Source organism: Dermacentor silvarum, chromosome 2 (genome assembly GCF_013339745.2).
Source record: "Dermacentor silvarum isolate Dsil-2018 chromosome 2, BIME_Dsil_1.4, whole genome shotgun sequence".
Taxonomy (NCBI): Eukaryota; Metazoa; Arthropoda; class Arachnida; order Ixodida; family Ixodidae; genus Dermacentor; species Dermacentor silvarum.
Genome location: NC_051155.1, coordinates 122,110,890 through 122,135,602, shown reverse-complemented (window position 1 = coordinate 122,135,602; position 24,713 = coordinate 122,110,890). Strand labels below are relative to the sequence as shown.

The following is a 24,713-nucleotide window of genomic DNA, read 5'->3' as shown; positions in this document are numbered from 1 at the left end:
TTGTAGCGTCGTGCGTCTGCCTGCTGCTGCTGGCCGATATGCAGCCGCGCGAGCTGCCGAGCTTCCTCAGCACGCTCTGCAAATTCCTCGGCGTCAGTTGTCAATTGGTCAGCGTCTTGACACGGCAGCATAGCGTCCAGCATCGTCTGGACTTCGCGACCGTAGAGAAGGCGAAAGGGCGTGAAGCGCGTCGTCTCTTGCACGGCGGTGTTATACGCGAAGGTCACGTAAGGCAATATCCGATCCCATGTTTTGTGTTGAACGTCGATGTACATTGCGAGCATGTCTGTGACAGTCTTATTCAGTCGCTCGGTAAGTCCGTTGGTCTGCGGATGGTACGCGGTCGTCTTGCGATGCCTGGTGTTGCTCAATTCAAAAACTTCGTCCATAAGCTGCGCTGTGAAAGCTGTCCCTCTGTCGGTTATTACAGTGGAGGGAGCACCGTGACGCAAGACGATGTGGCGCATGAAGAACTGTGCTACCTCTGAGGCCGTGGCTCTTGGGATCGCCTGCGTCTCAGCATAGCGTGTTAAATAATCAGTCGCGACGATCACCCATTTGTTACCGTCGGCCGAGAGAGGAAACGGTCCGAGAATGTCCATGCCGACTTGGTCGAAAGGCGTGTGAGGTGCTTCAATTGGCTGAAGTAAGCCAGCCGGTTTAACGGATGGTGTCTTGCGGCGCTGGCATTCACGGCAGCCTTTAACGTACTGTTTGACGCTTGCTGAAAGCCCGGGCCAATAGTACATTTCGCTTACTCTGGCGAGTGTTCGTGAAAAGCCTAAATGACCAGATGTCGGTTCGTCATGGCAAGCGAAGAGGATGTCGTCGCGCATGTCCCTTGGAACCACCAGGAGGTAAGCACGGCTGGTCGAACGAGCATTCTTCTTATAAAGCACGTTGTCTCGCAGACAGAAGGACGTCAGCGAGCGGGACAGATGGCGTGGTATGGTTGTGTCGCGGCCCTCTAAATGATCGATGATCGGTCTAATCTCAGCGTCGTCACGCTGCCGTCTGCTCAAGTCCGACGAACTAATGGCGCCCAGGAAGCCGTCATCATCCTCTGTTTCCTGACTGGCAGGATCAATGGGTGCGCGGGACAGCGTGTCAGCGTCTTCATGCTTACGGCCAGACTTATAAACGATGGTGATGTCAAATTCCTGTAGCCGCAAGCTCCACCGTGCCAGTCGTCCTGAAGGGTCGCGCATGCTTGCCAACCAACAGAGGGCATGGTGTTCCGTCACTACTTTGAAGGGACGACCATACAGATAGGGGCGAAACTTGATGATCGCCCACACGACCGCGAGGCACTCTTTCTCCGTAGTCGAATAATTCGCCTCGGCACGGGACAGGGAGCGGCTGGCATACGCTATAACTCTTTCCACTCCATCTTGAAGCTGGACGAGCACTGCGCCAAGGCCAATGCTGCTGGCGTCGGTATGCACCTCAGTATCAGCATCATCGTCAAAATGTGCAAGAACGGGTGCTGACTGCAGGCGCTGTCGTAATTCAGCAAAAGCCGCCTGTTGCTCATTATGCCACACAAATGGCGTATCGTCCCTCGTAAGGCGTGTCAGGGGTTCCGCTATCTTCGAAAAGCCTTTAATAAACCGGCGATAGTAGGCGCACAAACCCAGGAAGCGCCGGACGGCCTTCTTATCGGCAGGAGCTGGAAACGCGGCCACAGCGGCAAGCTTGTCGGGATCGGGTCGGACCCCTTTGGCGCTTACTACATGCCCGAGGAACTTGAGCTCTTCGTAACCAAAGTGACACTTTGCGGGCTTAAGTGTGAGGTCTGCCAATCGGATGGCTTCTAGCACACTCCGTAGGCGGTGAAGATGCTGCTCGAACGTTTCAGAGAAGATGACCACATCATCCAGGTACACAAGACAGGCCTACCACTTCAGTCCTGTAAGGACAGTGTCCATCATTCGCTGGAAAGTAGCCGGGGCTGAACACAAGCCAAAAGGAAGCACTCGAAATTCATAGAGCCCATCTGGAGTCACAAAGGCTGTTTTCTCGCGGTCGCGTTCGTCTACCTCGATTTGCCAGTACCCGCTTTTTAAATCGAGAGAAGAAAAATAGTGGGCACGCCGTAGTCTATCTAACGAGTCGTCGATACGCGGCAGGGGGTACACGTCCTTTTTAGTCACGTTGTTGAGCTTGCGGTAGTCGACACAGAAGCGTAGCGTTCCATCTTTCTTTTTGACAAGAACGACCGGAGACGACCACGGGCTGTTAGAAGGTTCGATGACGCCATCGTCAAGCATCTCGCGGACTTGCGTACGTATGGCTTCGCGTTCTTTTGCCGACACGCGGTAAGGCTGCTGGTGTATCGGGCGTGCGTCTTCGTACGTGATGATCCTGTGTTTAGTGATCGAAGTCTGGCGTACCTTGGAAGAATGTGCGAAGCAGGTCCTGAATTCAAGCAAGAGCTTGCGCAGTGCTGTCTGGCTATCGGTGGACAGTTCAGAATTGATGTCGAGATGGCCCAGAGACGTGACTGCTGTCTCCACTACTTCTGACGTGAAGCAGTTGTTAACGTTTGCTACTGCGTCAGCAAACGCTAACGAAGTGCCGCGGAACAGGTGTCGGTGCTCGTAGCTAAAGTTGGTAACAAGCAATTGCGAATGACCAGCACGAATCTGTATAACACTTCGAGGCACACAAACACCTTGCTTCAGTAGGTGTTTCAAGTTACTTTCGGCCACCGCTTCGCCATCGCGTAAGCCACAGCATGTAACGTCGATGAGGACACTGGCTCGTGGAGGAAGCGTGACACTGTCTGCCGAAACACGAAGTACGTCGTCGCGCCGTTGGCCGTCTTGCACGTCGATTGCTCGTGCGGCAGAGAAAGTGATACGACGCTCTTGCAGATCGATAATCGCGCCGTACTCCTGCAGGAACTCAACCCCAAGAATAACGTCGCGGGAGCATTCGCGTAAGACAAGGCAGCTCGCAACGAATGTAGATCCTTGAATCTCAACTCTAGTCGTGCAGGCGCCCAGCGGAGTAACGACGTGGCCGCCAGCCGTCCGAATCTGCGAGTTATGCCAGGGCGTGATCACTTTCTTCAGCTGCGTTGCTATTTTCCTGCTTAGTATGGTGTAGTCTGCGCCGGTGTCCACTAAAGCACTCACGGCATAACCGTCAATGGTCACTGGTATATCGAGCGAAAGCCGGTCGTCTCGTTCAGCTGCAGGTGATGGCGGATCGGTATGTTTCCGTAACTGCGTCCGTCAGAGGTCTTCAGCGCTTCGACCGTCAGCGACCTCGCCCCCAAAGATCGCCTCAGTTAGTTTTCCCGGCGGGGACTGGTCGACCGCTCGGGAGAATAGCGCTGGGGCGGAGGTGAAAATCGTCTGGGAGACGGCGATCGCGACTGCCGCCTGGCAGGCGGTGGCAAGCGCTGCTGAGAGAGATAGTCCTCAATGTCCCGGGGTCGCTGGCCGTATCGGGGTGGCGGCGAGTATGCGGAAAAGCCGCGAATCCCAAGGCGCCGGTATGGGCACTGGCGGTACAGGTGGTCAGCTTCACCGCAGTGGAAGCACAGAGGCCGATGATCGGGTGTGCGCCAAACATCCGACTTCCGAGGGGGCGGGCGTCTGTCGTCGACGTAGCGAACAGCTTGCTCCGAATGGTGGGCAAATGGAGCGGCATGAACAACCGGCGGCGGTGTATACCCAGCGTCGTAGTACGACATCGGCTGCGCCGACTGAATTGACACCGTAGGAGGTGCACGAACGAACCGCGGTGGAGAGGGAGAAGGGCGCTTCAGGGCTTCCGCGTAGGTCGCACGTGGATATTCAACAGGTACTGCCGCAGCGTTAGCAGGAGGCGAGGTGTCATGGAGCGCCTGGTGCACTTCGTCCTTGATAATGCTCGCTATGGAGCTTACCGTAGGGTGCGGTGTTACGGCGGCCTTTTGCAACTCTTCACGCACGACAGAGCGGATGAGTTCTCGCAGACAGTCACCGTTGCTTCCTATGGCCGTGAAAATGTCAGCAGCAGACATGCTGTTCGCTTGCCGCTCATACATGTTCGAGCGATGCAGAAGCATCTTTTCCATAGTCACGGCCTCGGACAAGAACTCCGCGACCGTCTGCGGAGGGCTCCGTACGAGGCCAGCGAAGAGTTGCTCCTTGACCCCGCGCGACGTAACTTCTTCTCCTCCGTCATTCTTGGATCGGCCCGTCGGAAGAGGCGCGTCATGTCTTCGACGTAAGTGGTCACAGTTTCGTTTGGCAACTGGACGCGGGCCTGAATCGCACGTTCCGCTCGTTCGTGGCGATCAGGACTGGTGTATGTCTCCAAAAGCTGACGACAAAACTCACGCCACGACGTCAGTTGCCCCTCGCGGTTCTGAAACCACGTACGCGCGCCATCCTCCAGGTAGAAGTAGACGTGTCGGAGTTTCTCCGTGTCGTTCCATTCGTTCACGGAGGCCACGCGCTCGTATTCGACCATCCAGTCTTCGACGTCTTCGAACACTGTGCCATGAAACGTCTTCGGGATCCGTGGGCTCTCAAGTGTGTAACGGTTCGACATCGTGCTTCCCGTACCGGTTGGGGCGGTTTGAAGAGAAGCGCTGGTCATACCGGTTGATGTGGTGGGAACTGTAGCGTTGACGACTTCTGGAGACAGTCCCCTGATCCTGCGGCTGGCCCGATGCACGGGAGTGTCGACAGGCACTGGATTCGTAGCGCGGATCCTTGGAGGGGTCTGCAACATCCGTGAAGACGCTTACCCAGCACCTCCACCAGTTTGTCACGGGCCTCGAGAAGTAGCCCTGAAGGTTTAGTAAACGTAGAGCAGCTGGCTCTTGGAAGACGCGACCGTCGGGGCTGGCTCGAGCAGAGAAGGAGCGCGCGGTCTTCTTTCTTCTCTTGGGCTCGACCCACTCTTGCCCTCGACCCACTACCTACAGGTGGCAATATGGTACTAAATAGTTGTCGCTAGAGGTTATGTTGTCGACAGAGTTGTCGATAGTGATTATGTGTCACTCGTCGAGGGCAGAAGGGCAAGAGCAATCTTCCATATTTCACGACTGTCACCTCATCGCCATCGCTATTTCTTCAATAGATCGCGCACTCGTGTGCACGCAGTATTCCAGTCACGCGCTGTTTAGAACGTTCGTCTTGAAAATCGTCCTTTCGGAGTGCACACTACGAGATTACCATCAGAGAAGAAAGTAGCAAGGAACGGAGGTGTGGTTTATGACACCACTAAGAAAGTACAGTACAGGTGCGGCGTCACCAGCGCCGGAGGACCCCCGTGTGCTGCGACCTGACCACGCAGCGTTCGTGGTCGCCGTGGGTCTGATCGCAGCTACCGTGTGCATCGCCGTGCCCATCGTGTTGCGCCTGAGCCTGGTACGCTGCAAGAACAGCGAGTGCCTGTCGCTAGAGCGCGACATGGTGCGCGCCATGGATCCCAGCGCGGACCCGTGCAGCAACTTCTACCAGCACGTCTGTGGACAATGGGTCCGTGGAAAGATGAAGTACGGGTATGCCACCTACAAGTACAGGAACTTCCGGGACAAGGAACTGATGCAGGAAGTGGTGACTCGCGTCTCCTTGAGTCGGCAACGCCGTCAGACCAGCCGTGACAAGTTGGCCATACTGTACCTCAGGTGAGGCGCGCCTGACGGGTATATGGCCCTGCTCCTTAGGGTGTGAATCATCGACCAGTCGGTTTTCGAATTTTCTCTCCCTCTACAACTAATATTTGGAATTCGTGCTTCCATGCTTCTAGAGGACCTTGAGACTGTTCGTCGTAGGCTAGCTTTTAATAATTCGAAAGCTATATAATGCTCCATGAAGGGGAAAATACGGCGTCCGGCGTTATCATACGATGGTATGAAAGTCCACGTGACCGAGCGATGGCTCACGTTCTCGGCGCAGGACTTGGTGTGGCTTGCACTGCGAAATCCCACCATGAACAGGCACGGCGTTGGACGGACGTTGTGACCCACACACACACAAAAAAAGTAATGAAACCGGCCTGGCCCACTTCCAAAACTGGATTAAGATGGATTAAAGTGGATGAAGGTGGACAAAAGTAGAGTAAGGTTGGTACAATTTAGAGCAAGGTAGATTAAGGCGGAGTTTTAATTTAAGCTGATAACTTAGAGAAGTCCTAGTACTTTCGCATACAAATCACGTAAGGATACGTAAGTGACTGCCAATTTTGCGATAGTAACTATACGGATGCTTCAGCCGCGTTTTCGCCGTCGCTTTCGTTGCCGCCGTGCTGCCATGGTCGATGCGCCTCTCACTCGTAAAGGCGCAACCATATGGAACATTTCCAGCGGATATTCGGCACCGGGGTCGGCGGTTTCGGGCGTCGGCGCTTTAATCTGATGTGGGCATACTTTTGCGTTCAGTGAGCGTCGGCCTAAGCATCGCAGTGTTCTGGACAATACCGGCCTGCGCCGAAAACCTATCGACAACTTGTCCCTTGTGGTTAGTGCTTTAGCTCTCCCGAGACCCGGCCGACGCGCAGTGCGTTTGGCTGCAGATACGACGATGCGAAGCGAAAGCATCGTCACGTTGTGCTCAAGCGGCTCTGCAGTTTAGCCAGGGAAGTGTTCGGCCTTCTGCGGCTTTTATGGGCGCTGTTTGCACAAACACAAGCGTTCCTGTCGTGTAGCTGTCCGCATATATTCGTCTGAGTGGTGCAGACTGTAAAGTTTAAGCAGGGTTCATCGTTCAAGCAACAAACTGTGACAGCGTTGCGAGACACCTGCTATAGCTTGCGTTTTGCGTCGCGTGAACATGTCGCCCACGCGTATTGTACAGAACTGTATTGTCTTATACAGAACTGTATAAGGTATTGTCTTACCTTACAAACAGAAGCCAGTATGTATGTATCGGCACCCACAAATCATCTTTACTAACAATAACGACAGGCGTACCGCAAGGAAGCGTATTGGGACCGCTTCTGTTTAATGTTTATATAAATAGCATAGTTAACATTGATTTGACAGTAAAGTTCATTATATATGCGGATGATTGCACCGTGCTTCTTTCTGGTCCTGATGCGACCAAACTGGCGGTTGACTGTAACAATATACTTGACAAAATTGTTCGCTGGTCTTCCTCAAACTCACTTAAAATGAATCCTTCAAAAACAAAAGTTATGTTTTTTCGAGCCAGAAACAAGGCTATTAGGCTGGAACACGTCATTAGATTTGGTAATGATGACATTGAAATAGTTGAGGAACACACTATTCTCGGCATTACACTATCTTCAAATCTTTCATGGGATTCACACATTTCAAACCTTTGTAAAAATCTTGCGTCTGTCAGTGGTGCGATGTCACGTTGTCGTGCGCTTCCTTTAAATATTAAAATTAAAATATATTATGCATTGTTTGCTTCTCGAATTAATTATTGTAGTTTGGTCTGGCTAACAACAACTAAAACGAACATACAAAAAGTTGTAATATTGCAAAAAAAAGTTATAAGACAGATCGCCAACCTTGAATATTGTGAATCTACTCAGAGCGCTTTTCAAATCTTCAACATAATTCGCATAAAAAACATGTATGACTATCGTGTTCTGGCGTCTTTTTATCATTCAAATAAAATATTTAGACGGTTCTTAGAAACAACGGCGAACTTAACTGTACACAGACCTGTGTTAAATACACGCAGCACAGACACGTGGTTTCTGCCACGTTTTCGAACAGATTACAAATTTCAAATGCTACAATACAATCTTCCTTTACTGCTGAACAAATACAGAGAAACAAAATACATGTCGAAATCTCAGTTGCGAGCATTTTTTGTAAAAGTGTTGTAATAAATATCTTGTTGTATCAATTTTTTTAATGAAATACTCATATTTCTACCAGTTTTTTCTTGTGTATTGATGACACACTCTTTATATTTTGATCCTATATTATTTTTATTTGTTTATCAACATACACGTATGCTTAGATGTCCACTTCATTATTGCTAAGTATCTTGTTTTTGCCGTTTCGTTGTATCTGCCTTGTAACGGCTACCTGGGCCTCTGTCAAGCTGTCTACACAGCTTTTAGCCTAGGTAGCCATCCAGTACTGTCTGGTAAATAAACTGAATGAATGAATGAAACACCGTCCAAAGAGGTTCAGAGCAGCGCCTAAATTGGATATATCATTTTATGCTTCTCCGTTTGTGCGAAACTGCCCAATTATTTTAAAAGCGAGGCTTTTGTTGGCGACCATCACCAGGTTTCGCGAATGTGCCTGCGGCCTGGCTGTTCCTTTGCCAAATAGTTCAAGTAATCACAACGGATCACGCACGCCGTGCGCCCGTTAGGTTCTTTGCATTATACCACCAGATGGCCGTCGCCTACGCGCATCCCCGGATGCGGCGGCGCCGGCCGTGAGGGGGAAAAAGGACCAGAGAGTCACCTTCGCGCATGCGCGGTCGCAAGATAATGAGGAAGCAAACGCTTCTTGCGAATAGAATGGATTCGAATTGCGCTATGTACGTATGCGCATGCTGCCTTTGAAACCATGATGCATTCAAGGCGTCCGTCGTACACGTTAGTACTCAGCAACACCGCTTAACAAAAGGCTAGGTATAATTTGTGTGCGCCTGCGCTTGTGTGTGTGTGTGCGTTGGCGTGCCTGCGACCGTGCACTCGTTTCGACTGTGTGCACTCACACAAAGCTTCACTGTGCATTGATTCCAACTCGTTGAATCTGCTGCAACATTTTATATAGGAAGCGAGTGGGAAACCTGGCAGGGCATTTCCCCGGAATCCTTGTGAATTTGTCTTATTTATGTTGTTTCCAGTAAAACGAGAATAATAAAACGTTGATTTTCATATATAACAGTATAAGATGTCCAAAGTGCCAACCTGACCTTTAAGTCTGGTTCGCCTAACGACCTTTCGAAGCGTCCTTTTCTAAATCTTGCAGTGGGAAACTGCCATAACCTCAAGAGAGCAGAAGCGCTGTCTAAGAAGGCATGGACAAAAACGAGAAATTCTTCTCCTAATTACATGGAAGTGTAAGCTCATCGATGAGCCCGGGTCTTGTAACTGCTGTTTGCAATAATTGAGTTAAGGTAGTGAATGAGTGAACTTCATGATAGGCGCCGCCAGGTGCTCGGTTTCATGCACTATGAGCGGATGCGTACTTGGTTTTGCCCAACGAGTTTTCTTTTTTATTTCTGGTTTGGAAATGATACCCTGAAAGTGAAGGCACAACGCCGCCACCTAAGGATAACCGACTAACTTGTGAAGAAACGCAAACGCCTTCCTCGCACTCCCCACGAGCTCAAGAAGGCTAATTTTGACGTACAAATACTAGTCGACGTGTATCTTAGTCACTCTCTTTAGGATGAAACCTGGACATCCTGGCAAATTTTATTGGAGATCGTCTTTATCACTCAGCCGAACGTAATACTTTCGTCGTAAAGAAGTAGCTCTTATTTTCTAATTAACCTATAATTTACATCATTACATCACCAGACCGAATAAACTTGATGACTGAGCGCACTCCATCCAAGTAAGAGGCCCTGGCTTCATCTGTGCTGGTGAGAAGCTGCGCGAGCTTCTACTCTGGGTTGTACCATGGTGAGATACATGCCGAAAATATGGGCGCGTTTAGACACATTGAACGGTGGAGAAAGACCAGCCGTCAGTCACAGCAGCCTTCCAAGGAGGGGTACCAAAATACCATCCGGTTGCGGTTGCACCCTGTCAAGTACGTCGAAAACTCCAAGGTGACATCATCTATGGTTCATAAAAAGTGTTGTCGAAACATTATCTTGAAAATCTCATTCTGGGAATTCGTCGTTGAAGTCAAGAGATAATTAAGTTTTGTGCACAGGCCAAAACTGCCCATGTGGAGAAAAGTATATGCGACCGACTTGATTTTCGAATTTTGGAAAATACTGCCAGGACTGTCAGTTGAACTTGCTGCTCCGAGAAACAAACTTTGGAGATACTGCACACCGTGATGAAATAAATATTGCCCTCACTGTATGCAATTTGACTGCCTCGAATGTTTATACGCAGTCTGACGCGGAAACGAGTTTATGTCAATTTTTCTCAAAAGTGTTTTCTCAAGATTTTCTCAAAAATCTTTACCCCTAAACGTTGGGTAAATATTGATTCTTGTTTTATGCAATTTTTATGGGCAGCGAAAAAAAAGTTATTTCCTAAACTTAAGCTTCCTTAGCGCTGTCGTCTAATTTTCAAACAACCGCACTAAATTTGGCTTAACGTCGTGATGTTCGTGTTGCCTTATCTTGAGCCCCGTCCTTTATAATGCAAATATGGCAGTTAGCTCCAGAGAAACTTTACTTAGCGCTTAGATACCAGTTGACCATGAATTTTCCAAATTATAAGGCCGCATTACGGCGAATGAGACCCATTTTCTCATTACTACCTCACGTGCCAGTTTTTGCTAAGTGATCGGTTGCATTCCAAGCCCGCGATATCATGTAATGGTGCCTGGAAACTATATTCACGAAAAGTAAATATTTAGCTTTCGTGATTCTTCCTCCTCATTGCGGATTTTTAAACAATCAACGAAGAAAAAAAAGATCGTATTTTTAAACATTTTTCTATGCAGCTGCCACGCAGAAGTTAACAACGAGGAGTCCATTGGCGATTTCCTACGTCTCCTTGGACTCACCTGGCCGAAGCGGTCTCGCTCAAGCGCCTTCGAGGTATGCCGAACGATTAGGTAGCACTGGGAATGCCAGACTGGCTGTCGCTTACTGCGTCATCATGCTGGGAAATATAGAGGTGACTTTGCCTGGTGTGGGAATTTCGGCCGTGGTATGCAAGCCTTGCCGATAAGTTTCATTGGCATGGCGTTCGTGAGACACGAGAGCTCGATTCATTATGCTATATAGATAAGGTATCCACTGTGGTTCACTACGATACGATAGGGATTCGAAGAACGTCCTCCAGATAAATATGAAGTGCTCTTTCGAAGCACTGTTCTTGCTCTTAATTTTACAGCGAAGCGTTTATTAATGACTACATGCTGCCTGCCGCTGTGCTTTCTTCTCTACGACGTTTCCCTGCGGGGTATGAGGTCGCGGGTTTGATACCCAGCCGTGGCTGCCGCGTTGCCATGGAGACTGAATACTTCCGTACGAATGGGGACTGACAAAGTCAGGCGTGCCGAAATAATACAGGGGCGCAGTTGGTCCCTCGGCTATTTTTGACCTTCATCCTGGGACACTGGGGTGACACATGGCTTATAGAAAGTGCGTAACACTTTTGGCCTACAGGCGGCTGAAACACGAGGCCCAACGTAAGTCTCATATGCCCCCGTCGGGATGTGCAGTTTTGGTTTTACGATACCTTTCGGTACCAGTGTTCAGACTGAGCGCAATTTTGCAGAACGTTCAATGGCAGATGCTTACCACTTAAGAACAATTAAGATGTGACAGGGCACGATTTGTGGCATGCGAATATCAAAACAAACAAGCAAACGCACCCGTGAGCAAAAATATACGGACCACAGGCTCGCTGAGAAAACCTAATTTATTCTTAATTGAGACACACATACTGAAATTGCCGAGTGCACTGATAAGCTCGGAATGCCAAGCTTCGACTGGAGTCATATATAAAGATACATTCATCGGCGAAGAAAAAAATCGACTTTGCCGAAGAATGCCTGATCCATACACTTTTTCTCACGGGCGTGCATACACCTGTAAGTAGTAACACAATGCTGCTTCACAGGCCTTGTACATGTTCTCAAAGCTCCAAGCTACGCTTACATTGGAGATGGGTGGAATGCAAAAAACGCTCGTAATGCACTGAGTGAACGTTGATGAGATCGAAGTGGTTAAACATTACGCGTGGCACTTCATTTCGTCATCGCTAACATTCTACACTTAAGCTTAGTTATCATTGAACGCTGTATAAGGTTTCGGCGAGGTTAGTAGATATGCGTCCTCATTTGCCCATTTGTTATTGAGATGTTGTTGCCTTGCTTTTGGTGCAGTATTTGGAGCATTTTATACTAACCTGATTGTATAGCCTAACCTAACAAATGGGTGCTTTATTGTAGAACTTATAGGTGTGCATAAGCACCATCTTTTAGTTTGTTTTTGTTATCAATCTTTCTACCTTATTTGTTGTTGTTGTTACAGTACTTGGTGTTCTTGTATTGATCTATCTGTATTGTATTTATACTTGTATTACTTGAATGTATTTATATCCACTCCTGCTAGGGCCTCCTGACGGCCTGGAGTATTCAGTAAATAAATAAAAAATAAACTGAACAGTGGTGCGAGCGGACAGGCAGGAACAATACGCGATGCCAGAGCATTACACACAGACACGCACACACACACACACACACACACACGCACGCATGCACGCACACACACACGCAGGCACACACACACACACACACACACACACACACACACACACACACACACACACACACACACACACACACACACACACACACGCACACACACACACGCACGCACGCACACGCACACACACACACACACACACACACACTTACATACACGCACACACACACGTACACATGTACATACACACACACGCACGCACGCACGTACACACACGCACGCACGCACACACATGCACACGCACACGTACGCACACACACACACGCACACACACACGTACACACACGCACACGCACGCACACACACACACGCACACACACACACACACACACACACACACACACACACACACACACACACACACACACGCACGCACACGCACACACACACACACGTACCCCCCCCCCCCCTCACACACACACACGTACACAAAGAAAGCACGCCAGATCTTAAAAGCCCTATCTGCTGTGGGGACTCAGTGCTTGAGATCGCCCACGTAGGCCGCGTTCCGAAGGGATGGGGCGGAATGCAAAAAACCCTCGTGTGCCGTACTTTGGGTACACCCTAAAGAACCTCGAAGGGTGAAAAAATAATCCGGAGCCCACCAATACGACGTCGCTTATAACCACGCGCACATAGCCAACCCTGACTTTGCCATCTCTCTCCTCGACTTGATTAGGCACTGAAACTGCAAATGGTACTCAAAAATATTTAATACTACAAATACTCGCCTTCGAGTGCATAGTTCCTTTGTTAAAGGGACTGACAACAAATTTTTATGGTAACGATTTTTGTAATGCAATGGAAAGCTTACGGGTCAGAGTTTGGAATCATGAAGTATACTAACGCGGAAAACGTGCAACATTTTTTACCAGAAGCCGTTAATCTGGCGTGAGGATGTTGTCGTTCACTGGAAGCATGCTGGAAAGAGTGATAGCTGAGGACGATAGCGATTATACGCCGGTATCGGTGGGAGGCATACGAGCAGTGCGGCCGTAGCTGTGAGAAAGTATTATAATGTTCACCAAGCCGATGTTTCTGCGATGCATGTTATCCGGTGTTTGAAGTTATTTTTACAATAATAGCTACGTGCTTTCGCGGTTTCTTGTCTAATAGCTTTGGTCATTAACAAGTAAATGGTGTTTTTAGCCAAGCCAAGTTACGTTCACGAAAACGAGACGACGCTTTCGCACGTGATACGCAGTTCCGCGTTTTGCCGTAGCTACACGTGCTCTTGTGATTTCTCAAGCATGTCGTCTCTCGGAGACCTGCGCGAGCTGAAACAAAGTATTTTAGTTCGCATACATGCTCAGAAATTCGCGCGCGTACAACAGCAATCATGTGCGCCGCCACGCATTGGGGACGCGACCGCCACTCGTTAACGTGGACATGTTTGCTTCCTAATGCGCATAGAATAAAGCTCAAACGCTTAATAATACATGAACTGCTAAATTAAGCAACAAATATAATTTCAGGGCAGTTACGTACATCAATAGCATATACTATATACATCTGAAGTACCAAGGCACCACCACCAGTTCGCGCCACTTACTGGTTTATGAGAAATTCTTTGCCAATTTACAATTATAATTCCTACAGAAATCGCGAACAGCGCGCTTGATGCTACCACTGTAAGTCATGGTCTTTTCATTTCCCTCAACGTCTCGCAACACATTCTGGCCAGTTGTCAATCCCAAAACCACGCCTTCTATGCCTTCTTACCCGTGGTTTGGCGCATGTCGGTTTCTGGCCTCGTAAAGTGGGCCGATCCAGCCGACTCTGAAGCACTAAAGTTAGCCGACCTTGGAGGCATTGTCAGAATAAAGTAGGGGGATACTTAAGACAAGTGTAATTTAGGGAGCCTACATGCAACGCTGATTTAGGGTGGTGACAGACGGGTTAAATGTAGGGCACAAAATTGCGAAATACCAGCTGACAGATCACGTTTCCCGCAACCCTTGGTGTCGTGAAACTAATTAACTTCTTTGAATAAACTTCGGCCTCAGCAGACAGAGACACATAGCGTGTCTGAGCGCAGCACACGGCACGTCTACGTTTTAGTTAAACAGGTCCGTAAGCATAGTCTTTATTACAGCACACTTAGAAAAACACACGTTATAGATTATGTACAATGGAAGGCAATGACAATGCTTAATGCAGTTCGCATTCTTGGAATGCGACAATACTACCACGAGCATGACATTGTTGCTTTATGTGTGTCGCACGACATGCAATAGAAAAATAAGTTCGAAATGTTAAAATGAAAGGCAAAGGCAGCCAGTTTGCTAAAGATGTATGCATGTTTCGTGTGCGCATTGTTACAAAACTAAATTAAAAAAGCAGGCAGATCCCACGCCCTGTGGGAATCGATGTTATGCGAAGCAGAGGGCGGATAGCCTACCAAGTTAACGAAACGACCATGAAAGAACGAAGACGTAGGCAGCTCTTTCATGACCTACATGACACGCATGTCATGACATTCATGTCATGAGTCCTCAGGAGTCCCTTTAGCTACGCCTAAGAGACCCTAAGGCGAAAGCCTTAGTCATGCTCATGCCTATGACTTCGACCATCAACCTTTAGTGTTTCCTTCACTTAGTACCCAGGTCCGAACCCATTTCAGTGGTTTTTGAGTGTTCATCTTTTTCGCCGAGTCATTGTCATTTATGCTGAGTCATGCTCATGACTATGATTTCTAGCAGCATCCTTGTGTGTTTTCTTCACTTAGTGCCCACGGTCGAACCGATTCCAGTGGTTTTTGAGTGTTAATCTTTTTTTCGCTGAGTCATTTCCATTTTGCTGAGCCATGCTCATAACTATGACTTACTCATAACTATACCAGTATCATTTAGTGTTTGCTTCCCTTAGTGTCCGAACCAATTTCAGTGTTTTTGAGTGCTATATTTTTTCGCTGAGTCGTTGTCATTTTTGCTGAGTCATGCTCATGACTATGATTTCTACCAGCATCATGTAGTGTTTCCTTCACTTAGTACCCATGTATGAACCCATTTCAGTGGTTTTTGAGTGCTATACTTTTTTTCGCTGAGTCATTGTCATTTTGCTGAGTCATGCTCATGACTATGACTTCTACCAGCCTCCTGTAGTGTTTCCTTTACTTAGTACCCACGTCCGAACCCATTTCAGTGGCTTTTGAGCATTTAATATTTATTAACTGAGTTATTGTCATTTTTGCTGAGTCATGCTCATGACTATGACTTCTACCAGCATCCTATAGTGTTTCCTTCACCTAGTACCCACGTCCGAACCCATTTGAGTGGTTTTTGAGTGTTAAATTTTTTCGCTGGGTCGTTGTCATGACCTACATGACACGCATGTCATGATATTCATGCCATGACATATCATTTATGTTCGTCATATACTCTTGTCATAGTATGCAAGTTTTGGTACATACCAAGTTAGTGAAACGACCATGAGATCACAAAGTCGTAGGCGGCTAGATAGATAGATACGGTCAAAGTAGCAAATGTTCGCCAAAAAAATGCTTTCATTTAGTAACTTTAATGGATCGCGTGCCAACATGGGTACATCAGAGCGTGAGAAAAAAAAAGTAGGAATGCGCCTCGACTTTTAGGGAGGTTGGGGATCAAAATGTCTATCCACCAAATTTGGCGGTAAATTGCGGTCAAAATTGTGTTGTTGCCACACCCTAAAACAGCGTTGCATGTGGACTCCCTAGTATAATCTGCGGACGCGTGTTTCGTCCCAGAGTTACCGCGTTCCACCGTCTTATAGTCAATCACAATCTCCAGGCTGCGAAACGATGGACGGGAGACGACCATTTGTATAGAATTTAATTGCCTGCTTCACGAATGCTTCTCTCCATACAGAGTAAGTGCTTTGGATCTGCATCATTTCTTCAGCGCCGGCTTCGGTGTCATAGATCATTTCCATATTTCAGCTGTGGTGAAAGGTCACCACAAGAGTTCGAATCGGCTGGAATTTTCGCTCTACTGCAGGTTCTGGACATTATGGCGGCCGCTTCGCTGGAATACGGCTTCTCACTTGTCTGGACATTCGCGATAGGCCGGGACCCACGTAGACCTCGACATAACGTGGTTTATCTAATGCAAGACGGAGGGTTGTTCCTATGGAACGAAGAGACCGCGAAACTGGCAAAACAAGACAGGCTTCAGCACTTTCTGCGCCTCTGTGCTGAACGTGTCGGTGCCACCGGGCAATCCTACGACCTTATGATCCAGGACGTCATCAGCACGCACGAGTAAGTTGTTGCCGGTCCGCATTTCTTCTTCGCTACTGGTAGTTCAAAAAGACCATTGAGCGTTCTTCCGCAAGGACTTTCCAAACGGCGTAGTAGGTGACTAACTGTAGGTGCTAATCTGAAACTCTACTAGTTGCTGTCACCGCCGCCTGTGTTAGCAGCCCAAAACCTTCTGTGGAATACAGGCGTGCATCGCAGTTTTATGTCATGGCAAGCTTTTTTTTTTGCTGATTCGTTGTAGGACGAGCCGATATTCTCGGCACAGGTATACCTTCAGGAGGCATTCTGCTTGCAGGCAACAAAAAAGTCCAGGGAATGTCTTCCTTCTATGTAAACAGTGCTTAGGGCTGCTGACGTAATACTGGGCCGATATTTTGTAGCGATGCCTTTAAAGTAATAATGCCTTTTAGCGCTTATCGCGCTTTGTCAGTGGTCAGAGCGACGGTCCGCTCGCGTTATCAACGGGATCAGCCGGCCGTGAGCGGTGGATGATAAGACTATTCCAAAATAAGTCATAAGGCATCGCTACAAAATCGCGGCCCTGGTGATTCTCAGATAACTAGGTCCCAACCAATAGGGTTTGGTTTTGGTGGACCCAGCACTTTAGGTCGACGTGCTAATCATGCTATGTACCCATAACGCACTACGTAATGGGAAGACGAACGACGCAGTTGATGAAAATAACCAAAGCCCGTGACAAAGATGCGGTTTAATTGACTTGCTGCGAACCATTGTGAGCAAAGAAATATCCTGAAACTGACGCGTTCATCCAATTGCAACACACTCTTATTGAACATATCCTCTGCAGTGGACATAGATAAACAATAGGAAGGTTAGCTGAATGCTTGTCACTGCCCAGAAGCGCAGGACAGTAGTTTGATCACCCCTTTCACCTCAGCATTGTCCTGTACTGCAACTTCTCCGCATCATATGTTGCAGTATGCCGTGAAAACTCAAAGCAAAGCAATGTCCTTCACGTAAATTAACACTGCGACCAGCCGCCTCGAGGTGTCTTGAAATTAGTTTGCTGTCGTTTGACGAGTCTCATTACATCGGCGTAGTGCGCGAGAACGTTCTTTGCAGGGCATTTCAGAAGGACTCGTTTTGTTGAGTATGCTCCTACCAGTCATAAAAATCAACTTCGGTATAGACTCCAAACGAATATGTTACAATAATAATAATAAATTGCAGTAATAATGTGTCATTAATTATCGGTCTGGAGCCTCTAGACATCCCACTCTCCTTAGCAGGAAACCTCCTGGTCAGGGCATGTGGTGAAGCAAAGGAAAAACGACCCTGTAGTTTAGAAGCCAAAGGGTTGCCCTTTTTGGCAACCCATGTTTCTGGCCGTCCATGTTTATTTTTTATGCTTAAATAGGCGCGTCTCCGTCGCTTCGCCACACCTGGCTGAATAGAGGGGATTTAGGGAGCGCATACAGATAGCCGGCCCTTATGGAAAGTACTGTAAATATTTCCCCCCGCTAAGCACTACTGAGAGTCAGTGGCAGTCCTTCGGCTTCAGAGGAAGATTCGTATCAGCCTAAGGAGGAGTCATCTCATCACCTTCATCTTTATCTCTCCGAACCCACTTATCTGCTATTGGATTTAAGGGAGGTTGGAAAGCTTCCTCCTGAACGCCCGTTAGCTCTGTCTACCAAGTCGGTGTCCGGAACATGTAACGTTATCCGGCCAGAAATGCTGAAGGGTGCTGAGGGGATGCTGACACTAAAATACGAAAGATCACTTGAGTTTAGTATACATTTTAACGTTGTGAGACCGGAAGAGAGCGCGGTGAATCAGAGAGCATAGTCGATAGCCTGTATTCTAGTTGACATTAATTGAAAAAAAAAATTAAGCTGGGCAGGCCATGCAATGCGTACATCAGACAAACGCTGGACCGTTAGAGTTACAGAATGGGGGTCAAGAGAAGGGAAGCGCTGTCGAAGACGGCAAAAAATTAGGTGGGGTGATAAAATTAGGAAATTTGCGGACGCAAATTGGAATCAGCTAGCACAAGACCGGGTAATTGAAAATCGCTATGAGAGGCCTTCGTCCTGCAGTGGTCATTAAAATAGGCTGCTGATTATGATGAAGATGGGGATGACGATGATGATGATGATTATGAGTCTAAATTTTTGACATCCATAAGGCCAGGAAACGAAAAATACGAAAAGAAACACGAACTGTTCGCAAAAAAGCTCCGACAGTGGAACGAGCATTGCAGTTCTCGAAAGTTCGCATCTGCATTGCCATATTTAGACACCTTTTCGCCGCCGAAGGGAAAAGGGGTTGTCCTTTCATCGGTCCGTCGTCTCCACTCCCTCTCGCGTGATGTGATGTCTAGTTTCACGATGGCAACCAGTTTTCTTTGTCGTTTCCAGACGATGAATTATTTAGAGGTGCTTCACCACCTCTCGAATGGCGTCGATGAACTCGCTGAGAATGATAGCGGAGCGGTGTCAACATTCGGGCCACTCGTAAGCGGCATGTGCACTTCGGGGGACGCGAATTTGACAAAACACGCACCCACACTTTTCGTGCGCACGTGCACAGGTTGCTGAAGATCAATGGTGCGAGGTCGTTGGGTCAAGAATCCCCGCTGTCTCACACTAAAGCTTTTTGAATGTGGTTGCCACGGCGGGTGATTTATTGCATCAAGCAGCGACAGAAGGTGCTTGGCTGGCCGTATCTAACAGCTTGTTCGCGGCCAGGAAGTTACGAATGGCGAGTGAATAGCATTCCCTGGCCACGAAGACTGCAGCGAGAGCCGGCAGAACAATGGCGCCGATCTTCGTAAGGTGAATTCGAAGGTCTCCTTTCCTGCAGTGCAAACGTGAAACAAGGAAAGCAACACCGCGCTGCCCCACGTGCAAGCGGAGACGTTTGCCATTGACCCGACAGGTTCTTGCTAAAATCTTAAGCTCAACCCTAAGTTCTTGAATTTCGACAGGACAGGATCATTCGCGGGCTCGATCCTGACCGCGGAAGCCACATTTTGACGGGGGTGAAATACAAAACCCTCGTGTACTTTGACTGAGGTGCTCGTTAAATAATGCCACGGGGCAAAAATTATTCCGGAGTCCGCCATTGCGGCATGCCTGATAATCGAATTGTGGTTTTGGCGCGTACAGCCCCGTAATTGAATGATTGTTTAGCACTTCTGCCATGATGCCGTGTGCCGAGTGAGGCACTGCCAATGCGAGCCTTTTCAGAGGTTATCAATGCAACAATCCCTCAAGGCAGATTTTCGCCAGATTGACGTCTTTGGCAGGACGTCTTCGCCAGAACAAATCTGACGAAGGTGTCCGGTGCTAATGCTTATGGCGTCAAATCTCCAAGCCCCTAATTGATCCTGTGGCATCAGGATAGATAAAGTGACACGCTGTTTTTTTATTTCAGAGTTTGCACGCGACTCAAGCATCTATCTACGCATGTGATTCTCTACCCGATAAGCCTGTGCTTTCATAGTCATGAAAAAATCCACCTACCCTTGCCAAATCCGAAGTTTTTATTCATTGATGTATATAGGGTCTGCCAGCTAAAAGTAACCAGTGTTTTAAATATGACGGAATGTGCTAGGGGGCTGAAGCCAACTCAGTAGTGTTGAAAATCGCGCGGCCTAGTCTCCGGTATTTTTTCCGTTTTGCCAAGTCAAACAGTGGGACTAATTGCCTAACATTTCAAGCATTGGCTCCACCGAGAAAGTATTAATACGAAAGTTGTATATCACATTTACAAAGGCCGGACTGAAGTGTTTGCAAGTAAGTGCCATCGATGAAGCTTCTTGTACTTGCCTTTAAAGAAAGGCCGCAAAATACAAAAATTTACGTAGAATCTCCTCAGGGAGGAGATTCTACGTAAAATGATGCGTAAGCATTTCGTAGTAACGACATGGTGTTGAGTGCTCACAGTGAACACTGCTCAGCGGCTGCGGTCGGTTTGGCACCATTACGGTAAATGCGACAGCGCTGCGGCGTCACGAATTGCTGTGGAAGGCGGCGCATCGTGAACTGATGAGGCAAGAAAACTACCGCTGGTAGTGGTGCCAGGTGCGATGATGACTTCCGATCCGAAGCCAAGTGTGCTCCACATGTCTGGCTTAGTAAAGGTGTGCCTATACTCGGTTCCGTACATAGCAGTAAACGCTGTGGAAGCTGGTGGCTTCGTTCGCACTTGGATATAGTTCGATGTTTTTGGACCGCAATTGGGCGCAACTGTTTTTAACAGCGAAGCTGTTTAAGCCAGCCGTAATTTGTGGTTTGTATAAAAAAATTATCATCAGCAGCAATGAAGAAATAAATAAAAGAAAGTAAACTTTATTCCGGAGGTGGAATTCGAGCCCGCGTGCCCACGGTCCCAAGACGAGCGTCGTAACCACTAGGCTATACAGCCACTTATTTTCTCTTTATTTCACTTGGATATACAGCCACGCTTGCAGAACATGCATTTATGCGAACCATACGATTGCGTTCGAGTGTCGTCGTCTTCCTCCACAGCTGGCGCGTTCGCACGCACTCGTGTAAATGCTCTGCGAGGTGAAGAAGATGTTTTGCGTGCTATTCTCGAGAGAGAGAGAGAGAGAGAGAGAGAGAGAGAAAGAAAATGAGAGCGAGAAAGAGAGACGAATTCATGGAGCGAGTTTGTTGGAACGCTTTGTCGGCATTGGAACGCGGTGCCAGTGTTCAGTGACGGCCGTAAGTCCGAGACGCGCGAAAATAAATTATCATCACCAGTCATAAGATGAAAAGTTCGCGCGCACAGCGCACATCCCGAAAATGCTGGGCTACGATCACCCAGCTTCGCTGTTGCAAGCGTTGCGCGGTCAAATGCGAGGTTAAGCGTTATATATATATATATATATATATATATATATATATATATTGTTACGGTGAAGGGAAAGAAGAAGGTGACGCGAACGAGAGGAAGACGAAGTCTCTGGCCGTTGCCTGAACGCCATATTTCTTCGCTTGTAAATATACATCCTTCTACACTCGTGGGCCTGCTTTCTTCCTGCAACATTTTGGTGGAGGTGCTGGGTACAATCACGGAACTTCGCAGTGGACGTCATCTACCTGCCGCCACAATGGCAGATCAACCGACACAACCGACAACGCCTCAGCAGTCCACGCCAACGGTCATCCTCACTCATCTGCGGGACCCGGGGACATTTTGTGGCACGGACAACACTGACGTAGAGGACTGGCTTGCGATGTACGAACGAGTGTGCGGCAACAACAGGTGGGGTCCAACAATGATGCTAGCAAACCTCATGTTTTATCTGAAAGGAACTGCGAAGCAATGGTACGATACGCATGAAGCTGACCTAACAAGCTGGGATGTCTGCAAAGAAAAAATGCGTGACCTGTTTGGCAGACCTGTCGGTCGTCAGTTGGCAGCAAAAAAGAACTTGCATGCCGCGCTCAGACGTCCACAGAATCCTATGTCGTGTACATACAGGATGTGCTGGCTCTCTACCGCAAGGCTGATAACACCATGACCGAGGCGGACAAGATTGGTCACATACTAAAAGGTATTGCAGACGACGCCTTCAATCTCCTGATGTGTAAGGATCGTGCCACTGTGGATGCAATTATAAAGGAGTGCCGGCGCTTCGAACAAGCGAAAGGCCGCCGCGTCCCTCAACATTTCGACAGGCTGCCCGATACCGCCGCGACATCTTCGTGCGCAGACTCGCCGCGGGTCAATCAGCCGACAGGATCAGAAGATCTAACGCGTATCGTTCGCCGTGAGCTTGAGGCCATGGCTCCGGCTCCAATTCGTTCCGACTGTCGGGAAAGTGTGCCCGCTATCTCGCTTATACAAGCGGTCGTTCGGGAAGAAATAGCGAGTTTGGGCATTCCATCTCTCTGCTCGGTCCGCCATACGAACACCTACCAGATTTCTCCGGCCGCTCGCTCCCAGACGCAAAGCTTCCCGCCACTCCGCCGCAACCCCGCTGACTGGCGCACACCGGATGACAGACCCATCTGTTTTAATTGTTCCGGTATTGGACACATCGCCCGTCATTGCCGTAATCGCTGGTCGTCGTCTCCTCGGTGGTCGTCTCCGAGTCACTACCGCCAAGTCCAAGACAATCGCACTTTCTCGCCCTACACGCCGCCTCGGAACATCAACGCCGACAGTGCTCCACCAAGATCCAGCCGCTCCCCGTCTCCGCAAGGTCGTCGGTCCCGTTCGCCTCTCGTTCACCGCTCTTCGTCCCCATCTGCAACCGGTCGCTTCCCTTCGGGAAACTAGGCGGTGCAGCTCCCGGAGGTGAAGCTGCAACTCCGACCCGGCCCACAAATCCTCTGTTGACCCTGCCTACACGTGGAAACCTACTGGACATTGAAGTTGATGGTGTTCCTGTCACATCTCTCGTTGACACAGGAGCGCAGCTTTCAGTTATGAGCGCTGCTCTCCGCCGAAGGCTCAAAAAGGTTCTGACTCCCGCCGTACCGTGCACTGTGCGAGTCGCCGATGGGAGTACTTCACTTGTTCTTGGAATGTGCACAGCACGCGTGACCATTGCGGGCCATTATAGCGTTGTTTTATTTATCCTCCTCGAGCACTGTCCACACGACCTAATTCTCGGCCTCGACTTCCTTTCGAAACACTCTGCCCAAATTTACTGCTCCGCAGGTGTTGTACAGCTGGATCTGCCGCTTCCTGCCGACGCAGACGCAACAACTTGTGCTTCACCCCGCTTATGTTCTGCTGAGTTTGCACGGCTGTCTCCACAGGCGGCTACCAATGTCCTCCTGACGCCCTGTCCTCCCGTACCTGATGGCGAGTACGTCGTGTCTCCGCTTACTGACGTGGTTTTGTCACGAAATATTGCCCTACCGAGCACCTTAATCCGGATCCTCGAAAACTGCGCTCGGGTGCCCATCCTCAATTTTGGATTTTCGACGCATGTGCTGCCACACGGCATTGCCGTCGCACTTATCACTCCTTTGGATGAATTTGAGATTTCTTTTTTGGCCTCCGAATCCTTCCTGAGTACCAACGCACCTTTGTCACCCATTCCTTCGTGCTCGACGCCTGCGGACGATGTTTGTAAGATGATCGCCCCTGACCTTCCTTCCGAGCAAAGAACAGCTCTTCGTCACCTCCTGTCATCTTATCGGGATATCTTTGATTTGGACGACCGTCCACTTGGTCAGACATCTGTTGTCACGCATCGCATCAACACCGGTGGCCCCATTCATAGGCGGCCATATCGTGTCTCCGCAACAGAAAGGGCCATAATCCAGAAAGAGGTCGACAAGATGATGGACAAGGACATCATTGAACCTTCCAGTAGCCCGTGGGCATCGCCGGTTGTCTTAGTCAAGAAAAAAGACAACTCGTGGCGCTCCTGCGTTGACTACCGTCACCTCAACAAGATAACAAAGAAGGATGTTTATCCCCTGCCTCGCATTGACGACGCTCTTGACTGCCTTCACGGATCCCAATACTTTTCATCAATTGACCTCCGCTCCGGCTATTGGCAGATTAGCGTCGACGAGATGGACCGCGAGAAAACCGCCTTCGTCACACCGGACGGTCTGTACCAATTTAAAGTCATGCCCTTTGGATTATGCAATGCGCCAGCTACATTCGAGCGCATGATGGACTCTCTGCTGCGCGGCTTGAAGTGGTCTACATGCCTCTGTTACCTCGACGATGTGATCGTGTTTTCGTCGAACTTTGAGAGCCACCTGAGGCGCCTCACGACCATACTCTCCGTGTTTCGCAGGGCTGGCCTTCAGCTAAACTCCTCCAAGTGCCATTTCGGTCGCCGTGAAATTACCATGCTCGGCCATCTCGTAAACGCCGCCGGAATCCAGCCTGATCCACAGAAAGTCCACCCTGTGCGCAATTTTCCTGTACCTTGTTCAACAAACGATGTCCGTAGTTTTCTGGGCTTATGCTCTTATTTCCGGCGATTTGTGAAACAATTTGCCGACATCGCTCGCCCTCTCACTGACCTTCTAAAGAAAGATGCCTCTTTCTCTTGGGGACCACTGCAGGAGCAAGCCTTCTCTACCCTGATCGAGCGGCTTACAACCTCCCCGATTCTGTCACACTTTGACCCTTCTGCGCCTACTGAAGTACGAACTGACGCGAGTGGTTATGGC

At 48.8% G+C, this 24,713-nt stretch overlaps 2 protein-coding genes across 2 annotated transcripts in view; both read left to right on the top strand.

The window, feature by feature from the left end:
- Positions 1 to 5,216: 5,216 nt before the first annotated feature.
- On the top strand, positions 5,217 to 16,527 carry LOC119440335 (endothelin-converting enzyme homolog). The gene is made up of 4 exons (XM_049662871.1): positions 5,217 to 5,632; positions 10,577 to 10,673; positions 16,328 to 16,423; positions 16,498 to 16,527. The coding sequence occupies exons 1-4, from the start codon at positions 5,217 to 5,219 to the stop codon at positions 16,525 to 16,527; spliced, it is 639 nt and encodes a 212-aa protein (XP_049518828.1).
- The window catches only part of LOC119440334 (uncharacterized), an 88,972-nt gene continuing 80,748 nt past the window's right edge, over positions 16,490 to 24,713 (top strand). The window contains exon 1 of the mRNA XM_049661572.1: positions 16,490 to 16,590. Within this exon, the coding sequence (XP_049517529.1) occupies positions 16,562 to 16,590 (29 nt within the window). The 5' untranslated portion in view covers positions 16,490 to 16,561. The remainder of the gene's footprint in view (positions 16,591 to 24,713) is intronic.

Excerpts from the sequence above, each read along its gene's own strand:
- LOC119440335 (XM_049662871.1), top strand. The coding sequence starts at position 5,217 with ATGACACCACTAAGAAAGTACAGTACAGGTGCGGCGTCACCAGCGCCG. Across the intron at positions 10,674-16,327 it reads CTCGCTCAAGCGCCTTCGAG|GTTCTGGACATTATGGCGGC; the intron begins GTATGCCGAACG and ends GCTCTACTGCAG. Across the intron at positions 16,424-16,497 it reads CACGTAGACCTCGACATAAC|GCTTCAGCACTTTCTGCGCC; the intron begins GTGGTTTATCTA and ends AAAACAAGACAG.